The 23,412-nt window shown below is 40.8% G+C and overlaps 3 protein-coding genes and 2 non-coding genes across 8 annotated transcripts; 4 read left to right on the plus strand and 1 right to left on the minus strand.

Moving 5' to 3' along the window:
- Positions 1–292: 292 nt before the first annotated feature.
- On the minus strand, positions 293–9,829 carry grna (granulin a). Of its 2 annotated transcripts, XM_046036328.1 has the most exons (14): positions 9,170–9,829; positions 8,391–8,531; positions 7,201–7,338; positions 6,971–7,099; positions 6,458–6,539; positions 6,204–6,310; positions 5,823–5,976; positions 5,573–5,704; positions 4,576–4,673; positions 4,238–4,474; positions 3,341–3,691; positions 1,630–1,869; positions 1,193–1,450; positions 293–952 (listed from the first exon to the last, which is right to left on the minus strand). In XM_046036328.1, exons 2-14 carry the CDS (start codon positions 8,529–8,531, stop codon positions 809–811), a joined length of 2,211 nt encoding a protein of 736 aa, XP_045892284.1. In that variant the 5' UTR covers positions 9,170–9,829; the 3' UTR covers positions 293–808. The 2 variants fall into 2 exon arrangements, with proteins under 2 accessions (XP_045892284.1, XP_045892291.1); XM_046036335.1 differs by lacking the exons at positions 7,201–7,338; positions 8,391–8,531; positions 9,170–9,829 and having other exon boundaries at positions 6,204–6,312; positions 6,459–6,539.
- Positions 9,551–18,502, plus strand: slc25a39 (solute carrier family 25 member 39). 3 transcript variants are annotated; one of them, XM_046036361.1, is made up of 12 exons: positions 9,551–9,897; positions 11,468–11,565; positions 11,836–11,895; positions 12,103–12,153; positions 13,191–13,300; positions 13,389–13,456; positions 13,857–13,981; positions 14,291–14,464; positions 15,092–15,201; positions 17,198–17,279; positions 17,367–17,447; positions 17,537–18,502. In XM_046036361.1, exons 2-12 carry the CDS (start codon positions 11,469–11,471, stop codon positions 17,641–17,643), a joined length of 1,065 nt encoding a protein of 354 aa, XP_045892317.1. In that variant the 5' UTR covers positions 9,551–9,897; position 11,468; the 3' UTR covers positions 17,644–18,502. The 3 variants fall into 3 exon arrangements, with proteins under 3 accessions (XP_045892317.1, XP_045892309.1, XP_045892301.1); XM_046036353.1 differs by having other exon boundaries at positions 9,552–9,897; positions 11,461–11,565; XM_046036345.1 differs by lacking the exon at positions 9,551–9,897 and adding an exon at positions 10,009–10,213 and having other exon boundaries at positions 11,461–11,565.
- Positions 18,503–19,787: 1,285 nt separating this feature from the next.
- On the plus strand, positions 19,788–22,685 carry rpl3 (ribosomal protein L3). The gene is made up of 8 exons (XM_046042002.1): positions 19,788–20,031; positions 20,308–20,476; positions 20,836–20,971; positions 21,196–21,382; positions 21,501–21,763; positions 21,847–21,942; positions 22,061–22,180; positions 22,553–22,685. The coding sequence occupies exons 1-8, from the start codon at positions 19,803–19,805 to the stop codon at positions 22,595–22,597; spliced, it is 1,245 nt and encodes a 414-aa protein (XP_045897958.1). The 5' UTR covers positions 19,788–19,802; the 3' UTR covers positions 22,598–22,685.
- LOC123967542 lies at positions 21,015–21,107 on the plus strand. Its single transcript, XR_006824267.1, has one exon. It is a non-coding gene; the product is annotated as a small nucleolar RNA U83B (small nucleolar RNA).
- On the plus strand, positions 22,335–22,467 carry LOC123967540. Its single transcript, XR_006824265.1, has one exon. It is a non-coding gene; the product is annotated as a small nucleolar RNA SNORA54 (small nucleolar RNA).
- Positions 22,686–23,412: the final 727 nt, after the last annotated feature.

The following is a 23,412-nucleotide window of genomic DNA, read 5'->3' on the forward strand; positions in this document are numbered from 1 at the left end:
GTGGTTTCCATCCCGGAAGTAAGGTTCAGAAAAATCATATTTTTTTTGTCATAATTTACAGTAAGATGTAGTGTCATTTCTTTATTTAACAAGTGATTTATTTACACATTTATATTTCTGTTGCCAGACAGCGAAAAATAAGCAATTTTATTTTATTGTTTATTAATTTGCAGTGAAACATGAATATAAGGGCCATTTAATGAATAGTCTCTATTTATGCCACTCTTGTTTCTTTTGATTGAAACAAATGCCTTACTACAGTACGATAGGAATGATTTGACAAGTTGTACTGTAACATCAAATGTTGTTTATTAGTTTTCATTCCAGGAAAGATGACAAATCAAGAAATCATTACAAATTATGCCACATATATCTAAACACTTGGATAAACCAAGTACTGACCAGGAAACTGTGCCACACCAGATTCATATTTGTATATTAGATCATATGTAAAATTATTCCCCACATTGTGTCTGATTATTGATAGCGAAGTGCACGTTGTAACACAAGGCAGCTGAAGCAGAACGTACAGAAACAGATGACTGAATTAATAAAATCATATTGCCTAAGGAGTGTTTCAGTTGTTTTTTATGGATGGAGTCGAGTTTCAAGTAGAAAACTTGGTCATTAGTATTTTAATAATACTAATGACCTATGAACATTACATCTTAACCCCAAGTGGAATTCAATCTCCTTCTTCATTACTACGATGCTCTAAGAACAAAGCATTTAAAAATTATCATAAAATCCCTTTCAATTATTTTCCATTAGTGCGTTGCATGCAGAAACAATTAACAGTACAGTGTTTTCACACAATCAGCGCTCTCTTTCTGTTGGCGAAGAACACGTGCCAGTTGTGCCAGGTGAGCTTGGTGTTCTGGGTGCAGTCTCCAGTTTCAGTACAGGTGTAGCCGGCGGGACAGCAGTGCTTCATGTCGCTGCAGCACACCGCCTGTGGAGAGGACAGAGAAAGCAAAGAATGTAACACACTGAACAATCAGGTGCTTTAAAGTAGCACTACAGTCAGTCTTCATGCTAAGCTACGCTAAACTAAGCAACTGCAGGCTGTAGCTTCTTGTTTTTATTATATAGACATAAGAGTGGTATCAGTCCTTTCATATGACTCAGCAAGAAAGCGAGTAAGAGTATTTTCCAAAACACAAAAGGTTGGAGGTTTTACTGTATATCATACATCAGGAAATGGACAGCAGCCCCATGTAGTAGCGGACGTCCTGCAGCAGGTCTGTCCATCTTCGCAGCTGGTAGTTTCATCACACGGGACGTTTCTGTGCTTTAAGGGACTGAGCCGGGGCTGGTGCTCGGGCAGAAACACCTGTGTTAGCGGGAGAGTCTCCAGCTGCAGCATGATGACCTTCTGACAAGAGTTAGAGGCGCTGTTACAGGTGTAACCCTGTGGGCAGCAGTGCTCCTTATCTGGGCAGCACACAGCCTGCAGACACAGCACAGGGTTAGTGAAAATGACATCAATTATTTTACATAAGCAAACCTTGACTATAAAAGCTAAGGTACGCTGATAGTGCAGCTTATTTTTTTCACGTCAAAGTAGCTGCACTCGTCACGGTAATCTCTCTACACACAGACACACACACACACACACACAGAGCTCACATTTGGTAGCGGGCAGCAGCCCCACTCGCCCGTGGGCAGCTGGCAGCAGGTGGTGTGTTCGGGGCATTGCTTCTGATCGTCGTCGCACTGCACAGCGCTGGACTCAGCCTGGATGCTGGTGGTTGCTGGAAGCTTGGTGTACCAGGGAATCACCACTTCTCCTTTGACGCAAGAGGTCTCTTTCTCGTTGCACTTGTAGTGGGTGGGGCAGCAGTGGTTTCCATCAGCGCAGCACACCGCCTGGGGAGAAGTGAGAGCGGACATTCTGCTTTCACATCACCCAAGCTTATTTCCAGTTCTTCTTTTTGAATAGACTCGTGAAAAACATGAGCATGTAGTGATCTTCCACAAGTAAAAGTGCAGTAACTAATCTGCAGAGTCTATAACTGGAGGGTCAGGCTTAAGGAATTAAGCTAATGATTGTAAGGGTGATGGAAATAAAATAGTTAGCCAAGTTAACAAAGAAGAGAGTACAGATGCCACTCCAGAAGAGGAATTATATTACCACGTCATTTGTCTCTTGGGGTTTGAGAAAGTGATGCCATTCAGTTGTTTGCTGTACCGTCCTACACTGTCAATACGTTTGAGGTGTAGGTGTGGTTATTTCCGTGAAAGATCACAATCCTTTTAAACTAGTTTTAAATGCCAAACAACTGGCTAATCAACTGCTGAGCTGTTTGGTGTTGATCAACGTCCTGTACACAGTTTATGATAAGTAGAGTCAATGAAATGAAAGAAAATTAATCAACAACTATTTTAATCTATGGGGGGAATATGATCGTTCATTTGTTGTCGTGTTTGTGTCACCTGATGAAGATAAGTCCAGTGTCCTCTCTCTTTTAACTCTATTTTTGGTCTCCACCAACTACGTGGGGAAATATCTGCCACTTTAGCCGCTAACTGATCACCAGATAGTCTCTAATTGTATGACCCCTTTCAGGGCTGGACTGGGACAAAAAAACATCCCTGGCATTTTTGGCCCAGGTGGCCCACCAAAATTGGTCAGACACCAGTACACCATCCTTCCATTTAAAGGCTCGGATTAGGGGTGTGACGAAACACTTAGCCCATGAGACGTGACTTTGCACAAGATTGGGGCCATGACAACAAGACAAGAATATTTTTTAATAGGCTACTATTTCGGAAAAATATTTATTGATGAAATATTTGATAGGGGGTGTGGGGGTTTTTCCCCCAGAAGATTTTTAGCATTAAACACTTAATTGCCTGCATTCTGGAGACATTTTCTGCACAAATTTATGGTGGAATTCAATTTAAAATTCAGGTGGCAAGTGACAATTCACAAAATAAAAATATAATTAAATATATTGCAGTAATCAGTAGCTTATTATTATTTTTTGCTTAAGGTACTTTTTTGAACAACACAGAGGTTTCTTCTATATTTACATTGCATTGCAGGTTCTATTATTGGATATTTGGTCCCATTTCAAATACAGTGAGGCAGACAAAAAAAGTGCCCAATTGTATTAATTATATTAGACTTTTAGTCAAATAAAACTTGATATATAATACAGTGGACCTAATATGACAAAAACTAACAAGGACATTTGACAAAGGACAAAGATTAAGACTAAATTTTAAAAGGGCTGACAAAATTAACACTACATTTTATGCTATGAGGCAGTTAAATCTTAGCAGCTGTATATTTCAGTGTTACTGGAGGTCAGTAATGTAAAGAAGCAGTGTTCACCTCTGGCAGCGGGCAACAGCCCCACTTTTTAGACGAGGCCATGAAGCAGCAGGTGGTGCGTTCAGGGCAGCTGGTGCGGGCATCACAGTGAATCCCGCCCTTCCCTTCTTTATCCTCCTTCTCAGTCATCACCTTGTCCTGTACAGGCTCCTTCTTCTCCTCCCCTTTTTGCTGCCTGGTTGTCACTACTGTACTTTGGGTTGAAGTCGCCACTGTAGCGGGTGCTGCCCTGGCAAATGCAGGTGTCTTACGTTGCATGGGTGTTGAGCCTGTGCTCGTACAGGTAAGCGTGGTCAGGTCACACGTGGTCCCAGAAGGGCAGCAGTGTTCATGGTCATCACAACAGACCGCCTTTTGAACAAAACAGCAAAATACGTTCGGTCACAAACATTAAGTGAAAGTTGGATGTATGAATTGGCATTATGGTGAAGGAATTGTTAGTCTAAGTAAACCTAAGTTTAAGGGCAGACAAAATTATTGCTGAAAAGTGTGTTAACACTCACTGAAAAAGGAATAGCAATTCAATGTTTTGGGAAATTTGGGAGAAGCTACCACTTATGTATTTTAAATAAAAGGCTACAGCCAGCAGCTGGTTATCGAACTTCTCGTCAAACGCTCAGCAAGAAAAGGAATACGCTTATGTTTGATACTTTCATGTGAATAAATTCCCATAAATTCCTATCTTACAACATTGGATTACCCATTATTTCAACATAAATATGATTCACATTGTTAAAACTATTTGCATGTGCTACAGTATGTATTGTGTTTCTAAACACTCATCATCTCATAGGTCTGTCCAGATGAAAATTCTCAGGAAATGGTGACTTTTACATTTCTGGCAGCTGCTAAATTCTAAAAACTGATGCTTTAAAAACTGGTTTGCTGTGTGTTTACCTCAGGTAGAGGACAGCAGGCCCATTCTTCAGTTTTGGTCTTACAGCAGGTGGTGCCATCAGGACAACTGGCGGTGGCGTTACATGCAACATCCCCCACCTTTGCGCCCTGCCTGGGGATCGCGGGTACCTTCTTGACCCACGGCACAGAATATGTTTGGTCATCGCATGTCTGTGCAGCCAGGTTGCATTTCTTACCTTTTGGGCAGCAGTGAATGAAATCTTCACAACAAACAGCCTAGGAACGACATGACGAGAAGGATGAAAAAACATTTATAGGCTGGCAACACCTTTAACATCAGTGTCAGGACTGCGAAAAATTGGTAGCTAAAACTGTACCTCTACGAGAGGACAGCAAGCCCAGCCGCCCTCTTGGGTCTTACAGCAGGTGGTGCCATCAGGACAGGCTACAGTATCATCGCACGGGACATCATTCCCTGGAAAGAAATTACTATTAGAAACATTTCCTACAAATGTGAAATCTGTGATCATACAGTCCAGGTATTACATGTCCGCTATTTTGATAATACTTTTTTGTAACCCTATATTAGATAAGTACATTCATATCTCCCAAGTGAACAAAATTGACCTTTAAAGTACGAAAATGATGATAAAAAAGGTACAGCACATGTCACATCAGGCAATAGTGAGCCTCCTAATTGTATTTCTGTGTGCTGCAGTTCAGGTCATTGCTGTCTATGGCGCTCATGTGCTTTTTCTGATTAACTTCTTGACTTGATGAGATAAAAATGTCCGCCGCGAAAGGAATTACCAAGGTTGTTAACATAACTTTCGTAAGTTCTCCACAGGGCATCTTTAATTTTTACATTAAATGTACTGCACTGACAAGCATTGTAACATATTGACACAGGTAAAGCTACAATCTGGACAACATTTTAAAGGTTGTTTTTTTTTGGCTACTAGACATTAGGCATACCCATGCTTTTGGAAAATAAAACTAGTTAAACCTCTTGCTCCAGTTTACCAAAACATGATACCAAACAGTCATTGCATACCTACTGCATGCAGGAAGAATACTGCTGTACTTGTAGCCTTGATAGGTCTTTCCCACGGTATAAATGTTGTCCAGTCATAGCAGGAAATCTTTTAAACATCAACATTTATTTGCGCCAGAAAGTCATGCACTCACTGACACACCTACATTAAATGGAATGCAGAAATTGTTCATGCGACTAAATCAAAATGTCTGTGAGAAAGGTCTGTTGGTAGATTTGTACCTTTAACTGTCAGAAAATACTTTAAACCTTTATTGTGGATCAAAACATCTGCATCTTACAGAAACATCTGTGAGGAATTTTGCATCTCAACAGCTAACCTGCAGCTGCCTTAGTAACAGATGACACGGACACTTCCTTCTCTGGAGGAGGAACTGCATTCACTGGGGTGACTTCAGGGACTTTTTCAGAGCCGCCATCGTGAACTGTCCGTGCTGTAACATGTTCACCTTCTGAAAGTGGAAAGCCACACAGATCAAGCTGCATGAACGCACATTCAGTTTTAGACCATGATAAATCTTAATGAGGAAGTGAAATGGGGCTGTACAAGAAGACAAAAACAAATCTGACCTTTCTTGTTCTCCCACTCTGCTCTCATCCTAGCAGGGAATTTGGCCCACATCGGCATATCTTTTTTGGTTGATGAGGAAATACATTTACTGTGTTCAATATCACATGAGGTCCCTTCAGGACAGCAGTGTGTCTTATCATCGCAGCACACAGCCTGTTTAGACAATAGACACCCACTGAGTATCACATGAGAACCATACCTAACACGCCATAAAGTCACGATAACCAGACATCAAGGCAGGACATGCAAATCCATCATTTGACTTTTTTATTCTCATTCATAAAGTGAATTATTCTATGGAATAACACTAGCATTTTAAAACTGTCACCGTGTGTGTGTATGTGTGTGTGTCTGTAATGAAAATATCAGACTTTTTGTACCTTTGGCATGGGGCAGCATCCCCACTTGCCCTCTACGGTTTCACAGCAGGTGGTTTCATCTGGACACTCTGACACTCCGTCGCCGCACAGAACTGTAGTCACAAGCTCTGTAGCAACATAACATTACATTTGAAAATGTGTCTATGATAGGTTTAGGGGCCTTGAGATTACAGTTAACAACTTATGAGAGTATGGCAAGTTTACTTGGTCAGCACCTTTCAACAACGAGCCAACTCAAAGTAGAAGAGTTTCACCTTTTTTGATGCAGGACCGGCTGTCTGAACTGCACTGGTGGCCCTCAGGACAGCAGTGTTTCCCATCAGAGCAGGGGATTCCCTGTCAGGGGCCAAGAAATCACTCAGAACAACTCACTTCATAAATGCATTCCCTCTTATAATCATTTTACTCTACATTTATGTATACTATGTATGAAAAGGCAGTAATAGTTATACATCTAAAGCTGACATACAGTCAACCTATTATTACATATCTATCTATCCTACAGAAACCGACTGGTCTCTGCACTAACAGGAAGTAACTGAACTTCTGGAAAACAAATCTTAGCTCTACATAACAGGTGCCCTTATAATACAACCAGTATTACTGTATGAGTTGTTAACCAATGGACATCATTTTTGTTTTTTGTTTCTCAAGTGTGTCAATTAAATGACATTGACTTTTTTGGGGAAAAAAATATTACCTGTTATTTGAAAATTATATATCGATACAAGTTGCATGTTATATCTGTGTTAGACAAGGTTCGATACCTGAGCTAGGGGACAGCAGCCAAACTTTGTCAAAGCCCTCAGACAGGAAAACTCAGGTGGGCATCGTGACTGATCGGGACAGATGTTGTCGTCTTCCTCCCCCATGTACGTCTTGATCATCCTGAAGGACTGCAGGAACAGGGTGGGAAAGGGGAACCATCTTACAGTGGCCTTAAATACATCCAAATCTTACTCGGTATTTCATGAAAACAACCGCACGTTATTCTTACTTTAGAGAGTCTGGGTTGATCTGCAGAAGCTCTTTCCACCCAGGGGATGGACACAGTAGCATTCACACAGCTGGATGTGGCTCTATCGCAGATTGTTCCCCCAGGACAGCAATGCATGTGATCCCCACAGCACTCAGCCTACAAGGACAGCAGTAGTAGGAACACTTTGACTACCAAAGTTTGAAAACTACTATCACACTGGCTAAATGAGGCGTGAGCTTTAATCTCTCTCATAAAGTAGTAAAACACCACTGAGCATGAATAGTACTACTGTATACAGCCTGAATTACTACAAGAGAATGGTTATATCACAAGTACATTTAACTATGTGATGGACAAAGGGACACAATAATCTTTGTAAGTTAAAGCACTATGACTTTGCTGCGGTTTATCATGTAAAGAGGTTAATTGTAACTGCAGTTGAGAAAACATGGTTTCATGTTATCAAGCTACCTCTTGCTAGCTTTAGCTGGATTTGGCTCTGTTTTAACAAGCTGTGTACATTAGTTGATTGTAGCGTTGAGTTTTGTATTAAGTGCACACCTAACATGCTGTTTTCTATGGAATGATACATTTCTATTAAAACATTTTATACACATAATGAATGTCAACAACTCTTAGTCACTGCATGTTTGCATTGTGGGGTAGTCTGCACAAATCAACTTAAGTAACAGTAAAAAGTATCTCATTGTTAAACCATGTCAGATACAGTAGCAGATTTATCATTACAAATGCATGTTGTGCATCCAAACATTGTTTAAAAATTATTAACATTTAATTTAGATTTACAGAAGATGAGTGAAACTTGGAGGCAGTGTTAAAAATTGATGCAACAAATGTGAATTATTTTCTGGTACTAAAAAAAGCATATTTTCTTTTGAATATCTTACATATTGATGTGTTGGAACAAGCAGTGTTACACTTGTTTGTGATGTTTTTATAAATTTAAAGCTACTTAGGGGAGATTTTATGGGAGATTTTAAAAGGTCAAAATTTGGTGCAGTGACAATGAAAATGTGACTCTACATCATCTGCACTCACAAAATTTCCATCTTAAGCAAAATGACTAATTCCAAAAAGTAGGATTACTACAAAAGTCAGTTTCAGCAACTAGAGTATGTGTGAATAGTTTGTGTATCTGCTCAGGAAAAATATAATGCAGAACATGCAGGTGGTACCAACACGTCTACCTTATCAAACGGGCAGCATTCATAGCCGTTGGTCGGGTTGTTGCAGCAGGTTTGACCGTCTTTACATCTTCCCCCATCTGGACACTCATCAGCACCAACCAGAGCCAGGAGAGCCCAACAGATCACAACCCACTTCTGCATCTGCACACAGCGGGAGACACAGAGGCCATTAATAAAAGGAAAGTGAAAGGCATGTGGAATTTCCCTGTTCCACTCCACAAAAAAACTTTGCCTTCAATCCTGCAGAAACTATTGGTCTAAACACGAAACAGAAAGTTTAATAAGCATGATCAGATTTGTCTTCATGTCCATGAATTTGTGAATGTCTGTAAAAAAAATTAATCAGGCCTCAGTTGATTTAAACCCATTCTTTAAATGCACTTAATTCACTGAGACTAAGCCAGAAACAAACATGCAAATAAGGTCTGAGACTCAGCTCCCTCTTCATTAATTTCTCGTATTTAATACTTCCTTTAGCGGTTTGTTCCTGTTTTTTTTCTTCATTTCGCAATGAATAAGCCCAACACAAAAGGAGGATAGTTAACACACTTTCAGTTTCGTTAGCTTGCTTATTACAAAGAAAACGCGTTTTGTCTATAAATATGGGATTATAGTATTTACAGCGTGTAAAAAATTAACACACTCTAAAACTGAACGTAGTTGTCTCCAGAATCATTTTCAAACTTCTTTACAATTCACTCAAATTACTTATCTGACAAGCAGACCGGTATGCCAGATTCTGAGGGGGCTAAAAGAAGAAGTTTAATTTGTTCTCTTACCTTGGTAAAAGGCTGAAGGGCTGTTGTGAGCAGTCAGGTGTTTGACAAGTGCCTCACCACCAAATAACAGTAACGTTAATGATAAACCTGCACTCTTGAACACGCCCCCGAGAGAGAGAGAGAGAGAGAGAGAGAGAGAGAGAGAGGGAGAGAGAGAGAGAGAGAGAGAGAGTTTCCCAATTCCCCTTGAATATCTTGCAGCGCCTCTTCAGGTCTCTTTGAAATCAGCTTTTTTTTATATTAACCTTGACTGACAAAGTTAAATGAAGTTTCTCCTCTTTTCAACTCTACGTTGACCATTTTGCAGCTTGTCTCCTTGTTTACATGCGACAGCTGCAGCGCACCTCAACGTCACGTCCACCAGGCGGCGCCAGAGCTGCGGCAGCGGCGGGGGCGGAGCCAAGCGAGCACTGACATTTCACCGCTGATCTCCAAAACATGCGCACCGGGTCTCCCCGTAGCACTACGGCTAGTTCGGTTTTTTTAACAGATTTGTGAAGTCTACGTGAAGTGTGCGAACGTGTTTTTGGGCTCATAAACTGCCCTGCTGCGGGCTTGAAAGGACTCCGAGTCCAGAAACATGTTTACGAGTTATTCACAATGGAGGAAAATATAAAACGGCACGACAGAGTGGCGTTAGCTCTTCAACGTGACATCGTAACGTTAATTTAACGTGACATGGATGAAGGCGACTCTATTTCACAACGAAGCTTGCAGCTAAAGTAGAGGTGAGTAACGTTTGTAACGTCTTTTTTTAAAACACGCGATAACGTTGCCTGAAAAGCTAAGCTAGCTAACGTTAGCCTCGCCAGCTACATTTCGCTATAATGCGGACAGTTAGCTAGCTACATGAAAACATGTTTTAGACAGGTTTGGCTCAAAGCATTTGATAAATCAGCTTATTGACCTTTCCTCCTCTCCTCAAGTGTGGGATAATGTGTATTAAAGTTAACGTTAGCTAACGGTGGAGAAAAAGGACAGAGTGTGCTGACAGTGAACTTCCTCCAAATACTGAAGATAGGATGTTTAACGTTACACGTCGAGGTTAGATCTGTGATTAAGCTGCATTATTCAATGAAACGTCAGTCAAATCAATATGAATCAAGGTATTTAAAGTGTCAGCATGGCTGTAATATTAATGTATAGGTGTATTTAGAGAGAGACATGATGAACCTTTTAGGACACATGTAGCTACATGTTTGTTTTGGGCACTCATGCAGTTGGAAGAACATTTGTTTGGTAAAGCAGCTTATTGGTCAGACAAACCTTGAGGGCCAAGTGGCTATAACTGTCGCACTAAATGAAATTAACTCCAGAAATAGATAAAAGCCTGGGGAAACAATAGTCCAACACACAGGTAGGAACAGGAACGTTTGAAATGACTTATTCACAAATCCTCCACAATGCTAATTTATTTCAAGAATAATAAGCTAAAATATTTTGGCTGCCAGTGATGGAGTTGTTGTAATTCTGTTTAATTAAATTTTCTGGACACACCTCAGGACTTCTCTTTATTTACCTTCGTTTATTTTTGATTAAACATTTATTTAGCTCCTGCTACTCCCTCTCAGTTGGGAGGTTAGGCTCTCACTGGCTGTCTGGTAACATGCACATCATAGATAAGCTATCGTGATGTTTCAATGACCCCATTATAACAACCCCACCTAGACTTAGCCAGCTAACATCAGTGTAGGATTTCTGTTCTGACTTTATTACACAGTAATTAGTCATTTTTCTAATAAAATATTTATTTTGTTGAGGAAAACAGACGGGAAAGTTACTTAATTTTACTCCTTCATATTTATTGTAAAATGATTTTATAATTGTTTTGAATGTTCTGCCTCAGATTTGTTAAGTGAAAAGTTTAAAACCACATAATTAACCATCTGGTTTCTTCAACTTTTACTAAAGAGCAATAATCTGCTTTTAAACTTGAAAGAAATTAACATTTATTCTGATAATTATTGATTTTGAATTATATGATTTCTTTTTTATTGTGATAACTTTTTAGGCCCTAATACACAATATAAATTGTAGTTGTTTTCTTTCACTTCAAGTATTCAGCCATCTCACTGTGACATAACAAGACACTAGCACAGCCACAAGCGAGGTGTTAGGTTGCTGATCCTGTAGGACACCAACGCTCCTCCTTTGTTGTTTTACACGGGGCATAGATGTCTGCTATAAAGATTTGACAGGGTCAGAAGACACCTCTGCAAAGTTTATTAGGACATTTTGTTCTCAGTGTAAAGTGGTATTATTATTATTAATGTTTTTTTTGGTTTGACAAGTGAGCAGGATGGGGGAGCGGGCCGTCAGCAGCCCCGTGGCTGCAATCTCTCCGGTGCAGCAGATGCTGGCTTCTGGCACTGGAGCCCTCCTCACATCTGTTTTTGGTGAGATCATGAAAACAAATACTAGAAAAGACTCGCGTCTGTACATCTAAAGATATAATTGCACAAAATTGGCTTATTGTCACCAAAGTACAGTATGTACACTCAGATACCAGTTTATGAGGTACCCCTTGCTAAAACTAATGCAGTCAAATACAGAAGTCCTGCAATAAATCCTACCTAAATCCTTTCAGCAAGGTGTACCTAATAAATTGGTAAGTGAGTGTATTAAGTGTTTTAATTGAATCTGAATGTCAATTTATTTGTTTACAGTCACACCGCTGGACGTTGTGAAGATCAGGCTGCAGGCTCAGCAAACACCGTTCCACCAAGGTAGGACAAGGAGCTTTTCTTCTTCTGTGGGTTTAGACCTTACCTTAACCAATGAGATACCGATGTTGCTTTTAACAGCTGCGTGTGGATGCCATGTGTATCTTAATGCTTTTCTAACCTCACTACACTCGTCCTTTGTGTCTTTACACTCTGTTTTTCTGTCGTCTGTCTTTATCTGTCCTGCCTTTTTGCTTTTTTTTCTCACAGCTTTAGCCTGTGAATCTGCTCCGCGGGGTGGCATCATCCGCCCTTCCAAGTGTGAGTATCTGACCCGCCGTCGCTGCATGCTAAAACTTGGCAACAGTTTAAAAACAAAAAAAAAAAAAAACGTGTTCAGCACAACTTTCTGTGTGTGGGGCACATGCTCGACTAACAAACATTTCTTGCCAATGAAAACAAAATAACCCCTTTTGCAAATATATTCACGTGCAGGGTGCAAAATCCAATGGCTAGTGAATGCTCAGAGTGTACTGCCCACCCCATAAATTACCATTGTTTTTTGGCTGGTGAGAGAAATAAATCTACCAGCGATTAGCACATTTTACCAGCATGTGGCTGGTGCTAATTTTACACTCTGTTTACGTGTTTTGTATTAGCATAGACATGCATGTTTTAGTTTCACTTCATGGCCTTCAGTCTTATTTTTAATGGAGGTCTAAGTTACAAGGGTAAGGGTTAGGGTTAGGGCTGCAGTTTTGTACCTGGTTTTAAAAAACAATCCATGTTTGTAGAGACTCTACAGTTTGGTAGCATTCAAGAAACAAAACAGTGAAAATGTTGCCTGGCTACTTTTCACTACTTAAAATTCAAACTTGAAATCTTTCTTGAAGAATTTCTGTACTCCTGCTCACTTGTGATCCTGTCCCTAGTAAATGTTGTGTTTTTGTTACCTGCGATATTTCGACATGGTAAAAACTGTAGTAGAAGCAGTTTGGGGGGGAAATGGAAGTTAAAAAAAGTCAATAGTCTATCTTTAAACCAGCTTTAAATAAACATGCAAAGTAAGCAGAGACAAGGACAGTCCTGATGTTATCTTCTGCTGAGTGACTCTGTGGTCATTGCCATCACGTGTTATAAATCACCTTCCTCTCCTCTGTAAAGGATTATATAACTCTAAAAAACGAATGATAACACTTTACCGATTGAATCATACTAATAGTGAGATACTTAACCAGAATGTTGTTTATAGATACTGGCTTTGATGAATTATCTGTTGATTGCTGTATCGTCCAGTTATTGTACACTCTGCTGATATTTATAACTCTGCTGACTGCTGGTTGTTCTGCATCTCACAGGGAAATGTTTCCTGTATTGTAATGGACTGATGGATCACATCTATGTGTGTCAGAATAGAACCAGTTGCACCAGCTGGTACAAAACACCAACACAGTTCAGTGGCACACTTGTGAGTACAAGTACATCAGCAGCTTTGCTTTTTTTCCACAGTCGTTTTGCACAAAATGAATCAACATGTTTGTTTGCTCGCTCCATAGGATGCTTTTGTGAAAATCACTCGATATGAAGGACTCAGGTCTTTGTGGAGTGGGCTACCACCAACGCTGTGAGTGTCTATACTGTCTTTGAGAAAATGTTAAGAATACATGCGTAAGAAGTGAAATTTAGAATAGGGTGAGAAAGATATGGATATCTCTTTAAATTGTAACTACACTGATCTAAGTAACCAATTGCTGTTTTATTCTGCTGTTTGGTATTTTAACATTGTTATAGTTAAGAGTGCCGCAAGTGTTTCCTCTGCAGATGTAACATTTCTGTACCGAAACAGTGTTTAGACTCACTCTATTCTTTGAGGATTAAGTGTTTAAAGCAGGATGACCCACCACCACAGCTATACAGTGGCAGAACAGCCGAATAAACCACTATTATAAATCCAGCAGTGCTTGAAACACAGTGTACAGTGTGAACATACTCATTAGAAACCTGCTGTTTATGTCTGTGTGCAGGGTTATGGCTGTACCTGCCACCATCATCTACTTCACCTGCTATGACCAGCTGAGGGACTTCCTGAGATATGGTCTGGGTTTCCAAGGCAACCACATCCCTCTTGTTGCTGGCGGTCTGGCCAGATGTAAGTCCATTAAAGCACTCTTACGCCCCACCTTTAGGCCTCCCTATGGGCCTTAGGGGCGACCAACACTGACCCAAACCACCACAGATAAAACACCTTAAACCAAATCCATGGGATTTTTTAAAATGAAGACAACAACCAAGTCCCTAAATAAAGACTACCAAAAGAAACAAAGTCAAAAACACAGCAAGAACACAAAACACCAGGCACAGAGTACTCAAGATGAGCAGTCCCCATGCCAGAAGCCTCTGTTGTTTGCACAAGCAAATGCATACGTAAATACTAAGTGAGTGCATGTGTGTGTTGCAGTGGGGGCTGTGACCGTGATCAGCCCTCTGGAGCTGGTCAGGACCAAGATGCAGTCCCGCCGGCTGTCCTACAGCGAGCTGCGGGTGTGTATCCGGTCTGCTGTGGCCCAGGGCGGCCTGCTGTCACTGTGGAGGGGCTGGGGACCCACCGTTCTCAGAGACGTCCCCTTCTCTGGTGAGAGCAGCACCACAGAATGCAATATAATTACACTTGGAAGAAAAGAGGTGTTACTAGAGAGATAACACATGCAAAATCAACCAAATCTATCAAACAGTCGTCCCCTATAGACAGAAAAATTATGGCTTATGGGACTGTTTGATACTAGATATATTTGGGGTAGGATTGAATAAATTATATAAACTTTTCAATGTTCATCCCAGATATTACTTTTATTTTTCTTCTAAACACATGGGGTAGGAAAGAACACATATCCAACACACTTTACCTTTTGTCTTTTCCATCTTTCCCTGACTGAACCAGCACATGTCCAACACACTGGTACAGTCAATTTTATTTATTTAGCTTCAAATTAGCCTCAAGGGCCTTTACAATCTGTACGACGCAAGACACCCTCTATCCTTAGACCCATGATCTGAGTATGGAAAACCTTTCCAAAAATCCTTTTACCAGGGGCGTAATGTAAGAAACAACAGGAAACACAAGAGAAAATGAGATGGGACACTCAAAATGAGCAGCCATCTGTCACAGTGCTGGTTATTTTGGAAAGCAGAAGATGACTGTAGTGTGGGGTTAAAATAAAATAAAAAATCTCTAACTGTGCCTGTTTGTGTGTGTCTGCAGCTTTGTACTGGTTTAACTATGAACTGGTGAAGGCCCGGCTTTGTGAACAGTCCCAAATGACTCAGGCCAACTTCTCTATCAGCTTTACTGCAGGAGGCGTCTCTGGAGCTGTAAGTACTCAACTGTCCTCAATTCAATTTCAATTCAATTTTATTTATATAGCGCCAAATCACAACAACAGTTATCTCACAGCGCTTTTCATAAAAGAGCAGGTCTAGACCGTACTCTATGATGCTATTTACAGAAGCCCAACAGTTCCCATCCTTTAGGACAGTAAGTCCTCCATCCTTTCACTATATTCCCGTTGTATACTTGATGTTAAAGAGTTTCTAACACAGGACTCTCTGTGATAATGTAACAACTTTATAGGTTTATGTTTTAGCCACCAGGGGTCTCATTTATAAAACTGTGTGTAGAAACCTCACTAAAAGTGTACGTGTGCCTTGACACCGTGCGTACTCACACTTGTAAGCAAGTTCCCTTTATAAATCACAATCAACTTGGAACGTGGCGCATGTGAGGGAGCTCCATGTCCGACCCCTCAAACGCCCATAGTTGCCTATAAATGGTCAGCGAAACGCCCCTCATTAATATTAATACATACTGACTGCAGGAAGAAAAGGAGGCAAAATCTGACAGAAAAGCTACAAAATGAGATTTAACTCGGTGTGACGCTGACGTTCCTTTTGGTGAAACTGAAGCGTGTTTGGTGGGTAAAAAACGCACTTTCAGGCAGTATTTGCTTGACTGACACATTGAAAACGGTCAATTTAAATGCAATTTTTCCTTCTGTTCACCTTATTTACAAGAATAAATTGCACTGCATGCAAGTATTAGTTAATATGATTCTGGATTAAACTGTACCACATATTTGAGGCGTTCTTTTGCAGAGACAGATGTCCGTTTGTGTTTATGATCCAAAGTCTGGATCTTTTTGTGCGCTGCAAATGATCTTAAACTTCAGGGAAAGTCAATCAAACAGGTGTTTGTTTATTCAGAAAGGCTGTAAGCCTACACTACTCAGAGGTAATATTTCGATTTATTTTACACAATAGTAGGCCTATTCATTTCAAACCGTTTCATTCTTGTGAGTCACCGTTTCACTCATTTCTCCTCTTTATGTGCGTACGCATGGTTCAGAGTTTACTTACAGTACCGCACATTCTCAGTCAAGTTTGTTTTTTATAGATCACAACCATTTCTTAGGAAGTGGCGTACGCACGTTTCCAGCCCTGTTTTGTACGGACTCTAAATATTACCTCAAAAGTGTAGCTTACCTCAGAACAGTAGCTAAATCTGAATTTTGAACTGAATTCATCCAAAATTGACCCAGAATCCAAAAGTTTTTTTTAATGAATTTCAAACACAGCAAACTCTTTAGCTTCTGCCCACCAGTCCAAGCAACGCATGCAACAGAATTTAAAGCTCGGTGATTTGTTTTCTTACGGAAATGAAGCTCGGGAGTCATAGTTAACTTTACACAGGCTTGTACTCCGGACTTTTATCAAGAAGCAGTTCTTTTCTAACATGGCTTTTTTACTGATGATTTAAAGCAAGAGAGTTTCATTGGCATGCAAGTTGTAGAAGTGCTCCAACTATGAGTCACGTAACATTGTCTATGGGGGAAAATGAATGGGACTTCTGAAACCACGGGCACCCAGAATAGCTCCCACCACTTCACAGCTCCATTATTCTATGTTAAAACGGACTGTAGCGTTTACATTCGTAAGACTGATAATTAGATGGATAGATAGATATGGTAGATACCTTATGAATGGCTTGATGTAATTTATTTTCTGCCTGAACTCAAAGTGAGAACCAATAAAATGTAGCCTTGAGAAATGTGGAGGTTTGCTTTGGTGAACTGACTATACTAACTGTACTGTATAAAGACATCACAGTGACTTCATTACAGTCTAATATCTGATAACAAGGTGTCAGGCCCAGCTCTGAGCAGTGAATGCATTGTCAGACTGCCCTCCTGATGTTACTGGTTATTCTTCATGCAGAGATAGCATCTAAGTGTTTGATGTGTAGCCTTTGTCTGCACCGATTTATTGTCCAGTATATGACTGTTTGTTTGTTTTTGTCTGTCATGGTGTCTAGATTGCTGCAATCCTGACGCTGCCTTTTGATGTGGTGAAGACACGGAGACAGATCCAGCTGGGAGAAATGGATACACTGGGAGGTCTGTACTTGCACATGGGAATGTAGGCCAGTTATGTTGTGTTAAATGTGTGTAAGATATTCTAAACTTATTCCCATTTTCTCCTAGTTTCCTTAAAGAGAACCACGTCCACATGGCACATAATGAAAGAAATATGGACTGAGTTGGGCTACAGGGGCCTTTTTGCAGGTACAGACGGATGCCGTCTTATGTAAAGTAAGAAAATGTGATGTTTGCTTTCCTCAAACATGAAAACATGTTTTGTTTTAACCCCTCAGGTTTCATGCCCAGGGTGATCAAAGTGGCCCCAGCCTGTGCTGTTATGATAAGCACCTATGAATTCGGAAAGGCCTTCTTCCAAAAGATGAACCTTGATCGAGAGTGACTGACGTCAGCGCTTAAGGGAAGGAACTTGTACCAAACGACACTAACTCGGATCACACCTCCGTGCACATTTCCAAATGATAATGATGAGTGTTGGAGTGTGAAAGTCACAGGTTTAGTACCACCACGCCTGTCCTTGATGAAGACCCTAAACCCAATCACCCACTCTACAGGACAGCGTTGTAAGATCCAACGATTAAGTCAGAGGAAAATGTTCTCATTCCTACATTTTGCATTGCCTGAGACGAACCGCATGGTGAGCACAGCCACTGTTCAATACAGAATTCAGATAAACTGTGTTCGCATTAGTGCTTTAGATGAGCAGTAAAGCATGACATTTTTCTGTTTGGTATGATAGATTTGATCATTTGTAGAACTTTACATTTGCAATACAAGTGCTGTAAAATTAAATCTTAAAAAATAGCTACAGGGTTTTATGTTTGTTGAATGTATATTCCTCTTTTTTTGTTCTCATAACTGGAGGAAAGTCACAGTATACGAAACACAAGGACTGATGGCACAATTAAAGCGAGCCTTCTTGGAAGATGTTTTCATTTCGGTGCATGAATTTAGCATTTTATGCTATGATTATATTTTAAAAAATTCATGAACATTATAGCAAAAGCACCTCAGCCATCTTCCCAGCAATCAACTTTTGCCAAGACTTTTTAGGTAATAGGTAAAAGACAACACAAAAGGCTTTTCAAACTTTCCCCTGGTGGAACTCTGGTGGTTGAAATGCTTGAAAATGTGTTGCAACACTGGATCATAAAAGAAAATATTGCTGCCTTAACGTGAAAGGTAGAAATGTATTGTTGTTTTTTTTATTAATTAAATGCTAATAAGTGCTAAGAGCTTGATTTTATGGTATGTGTGATTTATTATGAGTTTATAAATGACCATTATTTTAATTTTTTTAATTTATTAATTATAAGTATGAAGGGTTAGTTAGTATAGGACATGAGCAATAACATCAAGAACTACAAAACACACCAAATTGTACATTTTCTTATATATACATATTATATACAAGTTCAAAGACTTTTTTTTACATCTCGGCCAATAATTAAGTTGTGTTCTACTCTTAAGTGATTAAAACTGTCTGACACCACAGAAGAACAAAAATGCATATCGTTTACATTTGTCACAAATATAACACAACTATGTTATACATTTTATTTATATAGCACTTTAAAAGGTACTCAAAGGCACTATGCATGGTTAAAACAAGATCAAGGTCAACATAAAAACCACAATAACAACTAAAGATAAGTATTAAAAGGTACTGTAAGGTACTTGCACGAGAAAAGAAATATTATAAGAAATATTATGAAAATAGTATTGGCCAAACATAGGTCGCTATATCTGCTTATGTGCCGTACAAGTCAATAATAACACACTAAAATATTTTACCATTTGTGTGATCATGTAACTAAAACGTATTTAGTGTGTAATGCATTCAGATACTTGGTCTAATCCAACAGCGACACCTAGTGGCTGCTGAGTTTAATACATCCACAGGCTGAAATAACGGGGTCGGATCTTCTCTGAGGATAATCACGCCAAATCCCGCGATATTTGCTTTAGTATATAAATGAGCGTTGCCCCTCTACAGGCCTCTTTCAATCGGACTGGAGACAAGATGGTGAGCGAGCTCAAACACTGCGAACGAAAATCTATCTGTTATCTGAGGCATCCAATATATTTTAGTTCTTTCAGAGAGTCAGATTGCTTTTTATAGGCTGTTTTATCAATGTCTTGAATAGATTTCTGTGATATTTCAGCCCGATACTTAAACTTTAGTGTTGCATGTTAAACTATACCGGCGAGGTTCAAAATGGCATCTTGACGTAGGCCGCTGCCTATAATTTTAAAGCAATTATCTTTATAAAACACACTTTTTGCGTTACTTAATTATTGTGATGCATTTTCTGGCTACTAAAACTCAAACTTATTTTTTTTCAAGCGTCAGTTTTGACAGACGTGCATATGCCAAGTAGGAAGCTAGCTAACCGTAAGCTAACAGCGTGGTTAACTAACATTACTCTGTCGCCTGCAGTTAACCTTTTTGTTAATAACAATACCACACGAGTTAGTTAAGTATTAAAACCACTGTTATTTTAGACTGCCCTCCTAAGATCGTGTTTATCTCGGAGGATAATGGGGCCCCTTGCTAACCGTTTCTTCCCTCCACAGTCCCACCGTAAGTTTTCGGCTCCGCGACACGGATCGCTGGGCTTCCTGCCCCGCAAGAGGAGTCGTCGTCACCGGGGTAAGGCCAAGAGCTTCCCCAAGGATGACCCCAGCAAGCCCGTGCACCTTACTGCCTTCCTGGGCTACAAGGCAGGCATGACCCACATCGTGCGTGAGGTCGACAGACCTGGCTCAAGTGCGTAAGATTAGACTAAGATCTCTATTATAAAGTAAAATAAGAAGCTGTGGATGCATATATTAAGCATTGAATGATTTATGTATGAAGTATGGTGTTCTGCCTGTGATGAGCCTCTCGACGGGCGGACATAATGGGTTTATACCCCTTGCTGAATGTCGAGCACTGAGCGCAGTCTATACCATGAAGTGCAGTTAGTACATTGACGGCTCAGAAGATCTTCTGACACAAGTTATGCAATGTCAAATGCTCACCTGTTTTATTTAATCTCTGCAGAGGTGAACAAGAAGGAAGTGGTTGAGGCTGTGACCATTGTGGAGACTCCTCCCATGATTGTGGTCGGTGTTGTGGGTTACGTTAACACCCCTCGTGGCCTGCGTTCTTTCAAGACCATCTTTGCTGAGCACGTTAGCGACGAGTGCAAGCGTAGATTCTACAAGAACTGGTGAGACCCTACATAATGAAATTATATCTGTGTAACGAGTGGGTGAAGCAGATGTTAGTTGCCCAGTGGAACTGAAATTAGTAGTGTGTTTTCACTGAGTCTAACATTACGGTGGCCCCTATGGCAGCTCCGCTCAGGTGCCATGTGCCCTGATGAGCTCCGGGCTCCTCTGGCCAGTGGAAAGTGCTTCTTAGAAACTGTGCCATGAGCCGAAATCCTTTCTAGCTGATGCAGCCACCTTGTCCACATGGAGGGAGGGCGAGCAGCTATGCACTGTGTTCTTCCGCTGGCCCTTCGGGGTTATGAAGGACCTGTGCCAACCTATGTGTTCTCTCCTCTGCCGTGCTGCGTGCACATAGGTACAAGTCCAAGAAGAAGGCTTTCACCAAATACTGCAAGAAATGGCAGGATGATGAAGGCAAGAAGCAGCTGGAGAAGGACTTTGCTGCCATGAAGAAATACTGCCAGGTCATCCGTGTCATTGCCCACACTCAGGTTAGTACGTCTACTAGATTTACATTGAGGTGATTTAGTGTCTGCTTGTCAGTGATGAGACCACGGATCTTGCGTCAGGCATGGCGCCCGACACATATGAGGATACCTTCCATGCTGCCTTCCTTCTGAGACTACACGGCTAAAATTAATTGTACAATTTAACTGTGGCGTGGCGGTTTTTGCTGGTCTGACCTGTTTTTATTTATATTTTTTTCTGTATGCAGATGCGTCTGCTGCCAGTGAGGCAGAAGAAGTCTCACCTCATGGAGGTGCAGCTGAACGGAGGCACCGTCTCTGACAAGGTGGATTGGGCCCGTGAGAAGCTGGAGCAGGCTGTGCCAGTCAACACCGTTTTCACCCAGGACGAGATGATCGACGTTATTGGCATCACCAAGGGTCATGGATACAAGGGTAAGATTGTCTATAAGAGTCCCATTAGCTTCAAAAAGGGACTCAGTGCAGCATTTTTGCAGGGTCACGTGTCTTAGTTATAGAAATACCGAGATTCTAATGATCTCCTGTCCTGCAGGTGTCACCAGCCGTTGGCACACAAAGAAGCTTCCTCGCAAAACCCATCGTGGTCTGCGTAAGGTGGCCTGTATCGGTGCCTGGCATCCTGCCCGTGTGGCTTTCTCTGTGGCCCGTGCTGGTCAGAAGGGTTACCACCACCGTACAGAGATCAACAAGAAGATCTACAAGATTGGCCAGGGCTACCACACCAAGGATGGAAAGCTGGTGAAAAACAATGCCTCCACAGAGTATGATCTGTCAAACAAGAGCATCAACCCCTTGGTAAGTGACATTCATGCAACCTGTGGTTTGGTTACCACCCTACCATGAAGCAGAACATGTGACTGACTTCCCTCATACCATAGGGTGGATTTGTCCACTACGGAGAGGTGACTAATGACTTCGTCATGGTGAAGGGCTGTGTTGTGGGGACCAAGAAGAGGGTGCTGACTCTGCGCAAGGTGAGGCTTAAGTGCACCATGCTTCAAAGTGCTAATTTTGGATGTTCTACAAATGGTTAGACAAAAGTTAACTTTGTCTCTTTTCTCATACTTGAATTTGTGCTTCCTTACTTTCCAGTCTCTGCTGGTGCAGAGCAGCCGTCGTGCCTTGGAGAAGATCGACCTCAAGTTCATCGACACAACCTCAAAGTTTGGTCATGGCCGCTTCCAGACTGTGGAGGAAAAGAAGGCGTTCATGGTAAGACACTGTCCAGAAACATTTACTGTAGCACTTCTGCATGAAATTGCTTTCCCTGGTCTTAAAATCTTAATGGGACTTATCAGTATGCCCCACCGTCAAATGGGATGTAGAAATGAGACTCGTTACATACTGCCAGGTGTAGTCTGTTTCGCCGCACTGTTCGTAACCTGGTTCAGTCTTCAGTGTGAACTCTGGGTTCCATTCCAGTGCCATAGTGATCTCCAGTGAGGCAGGGGAGCAGTGCCTGTTTGTGCTCGCTCCCTGTTCACTCTCTGGATACACTGGCTATTCTGAGCCAATATGTGGACTCAGGCCAACAGCAGATGAGTATTGGACTACGACTGATCATTACATTTCTCTCTTCCACAGGGACCACTCAAGAAGGACCGTATTGCCAAGGAAGAGACTGCTTGAAGTTGCTGTCCAGAACAAATGTCTCTGCTTCATTGACTGTCACCATCATAACTGTCCTGCAGAGTTGTTTAATAAAAACAAAACCAAAGAATGTGTCTTGGCTTGTAAGTGATTGAGAACAATTTAGGTGTACAGGCTGATGTCATGAGAATATAGCCATATTAAAGCAGGCAGGAGGAAAACTGGTCAGCTGATAACCTTAGTGACTTGAGTTTGAGTGTTGGGAGTTTGCAGATGACTGCTTGGTTACAAAAGGCATTTGAATACAAGCTGAACTTGAGCATGGGTGTGTATGTGTACTCAATGCAGAGAAATGGTCAACATTGGCTTAAAAACTAATGCATTCAGCCTTGTTGACTCTTCACCTTACCTGCTGCAAAAATGCAGTATGGCTCTGTCAAAACAGTTTATTTTGCAAAACTTCAAATGCCCATTACAAAAACAAGTGAAAGTGATTACTTTAAGTTGATGGACAAACCAATGGTTTCAGTAAATAAAGGCAGCAAAATCAGAGGCTGAAATGAGAATTTATTTGCTGACAAATAATTAAACAATTTCAGCTCAAAGAATATTCATGAACTCTTAACTGCATATTTTCTAAGCTGTTATGAATAAGTTTATTTTGTAAACTGTCTAAAGTACAGTATTTCCCTCTGAACTGCAGTGTGATAGGAGTACAATGTAGCACCTCATGAAAATTTTTAATTCCAAGCAGCATCTGAATGTTAACTGTAGTTTGATCTATAGCAATGTGTATTTTATAAACTGATCATTGACAAATATGACCTACGGCTGTCGGATAAAATGTGGTGGGG

Source organism: Micropterus dolomieu, linkage group LG02 (genome assembly GCF_021292245.1).
Source record: "Micropterus dolomieu isolate WLL.071019.BEF.003 ecotype Adirondacks linkage group LG02, ASM2129224v1, whole genome shotgun sequence".
Taxonomy (NCBI): domain Eukaryota; kingdom Metazoa; phylum Chordata; class Actinopteri; order Centrarchiformes; family Centrarchidae; genus Micropterus; species Micropterus dolomieu.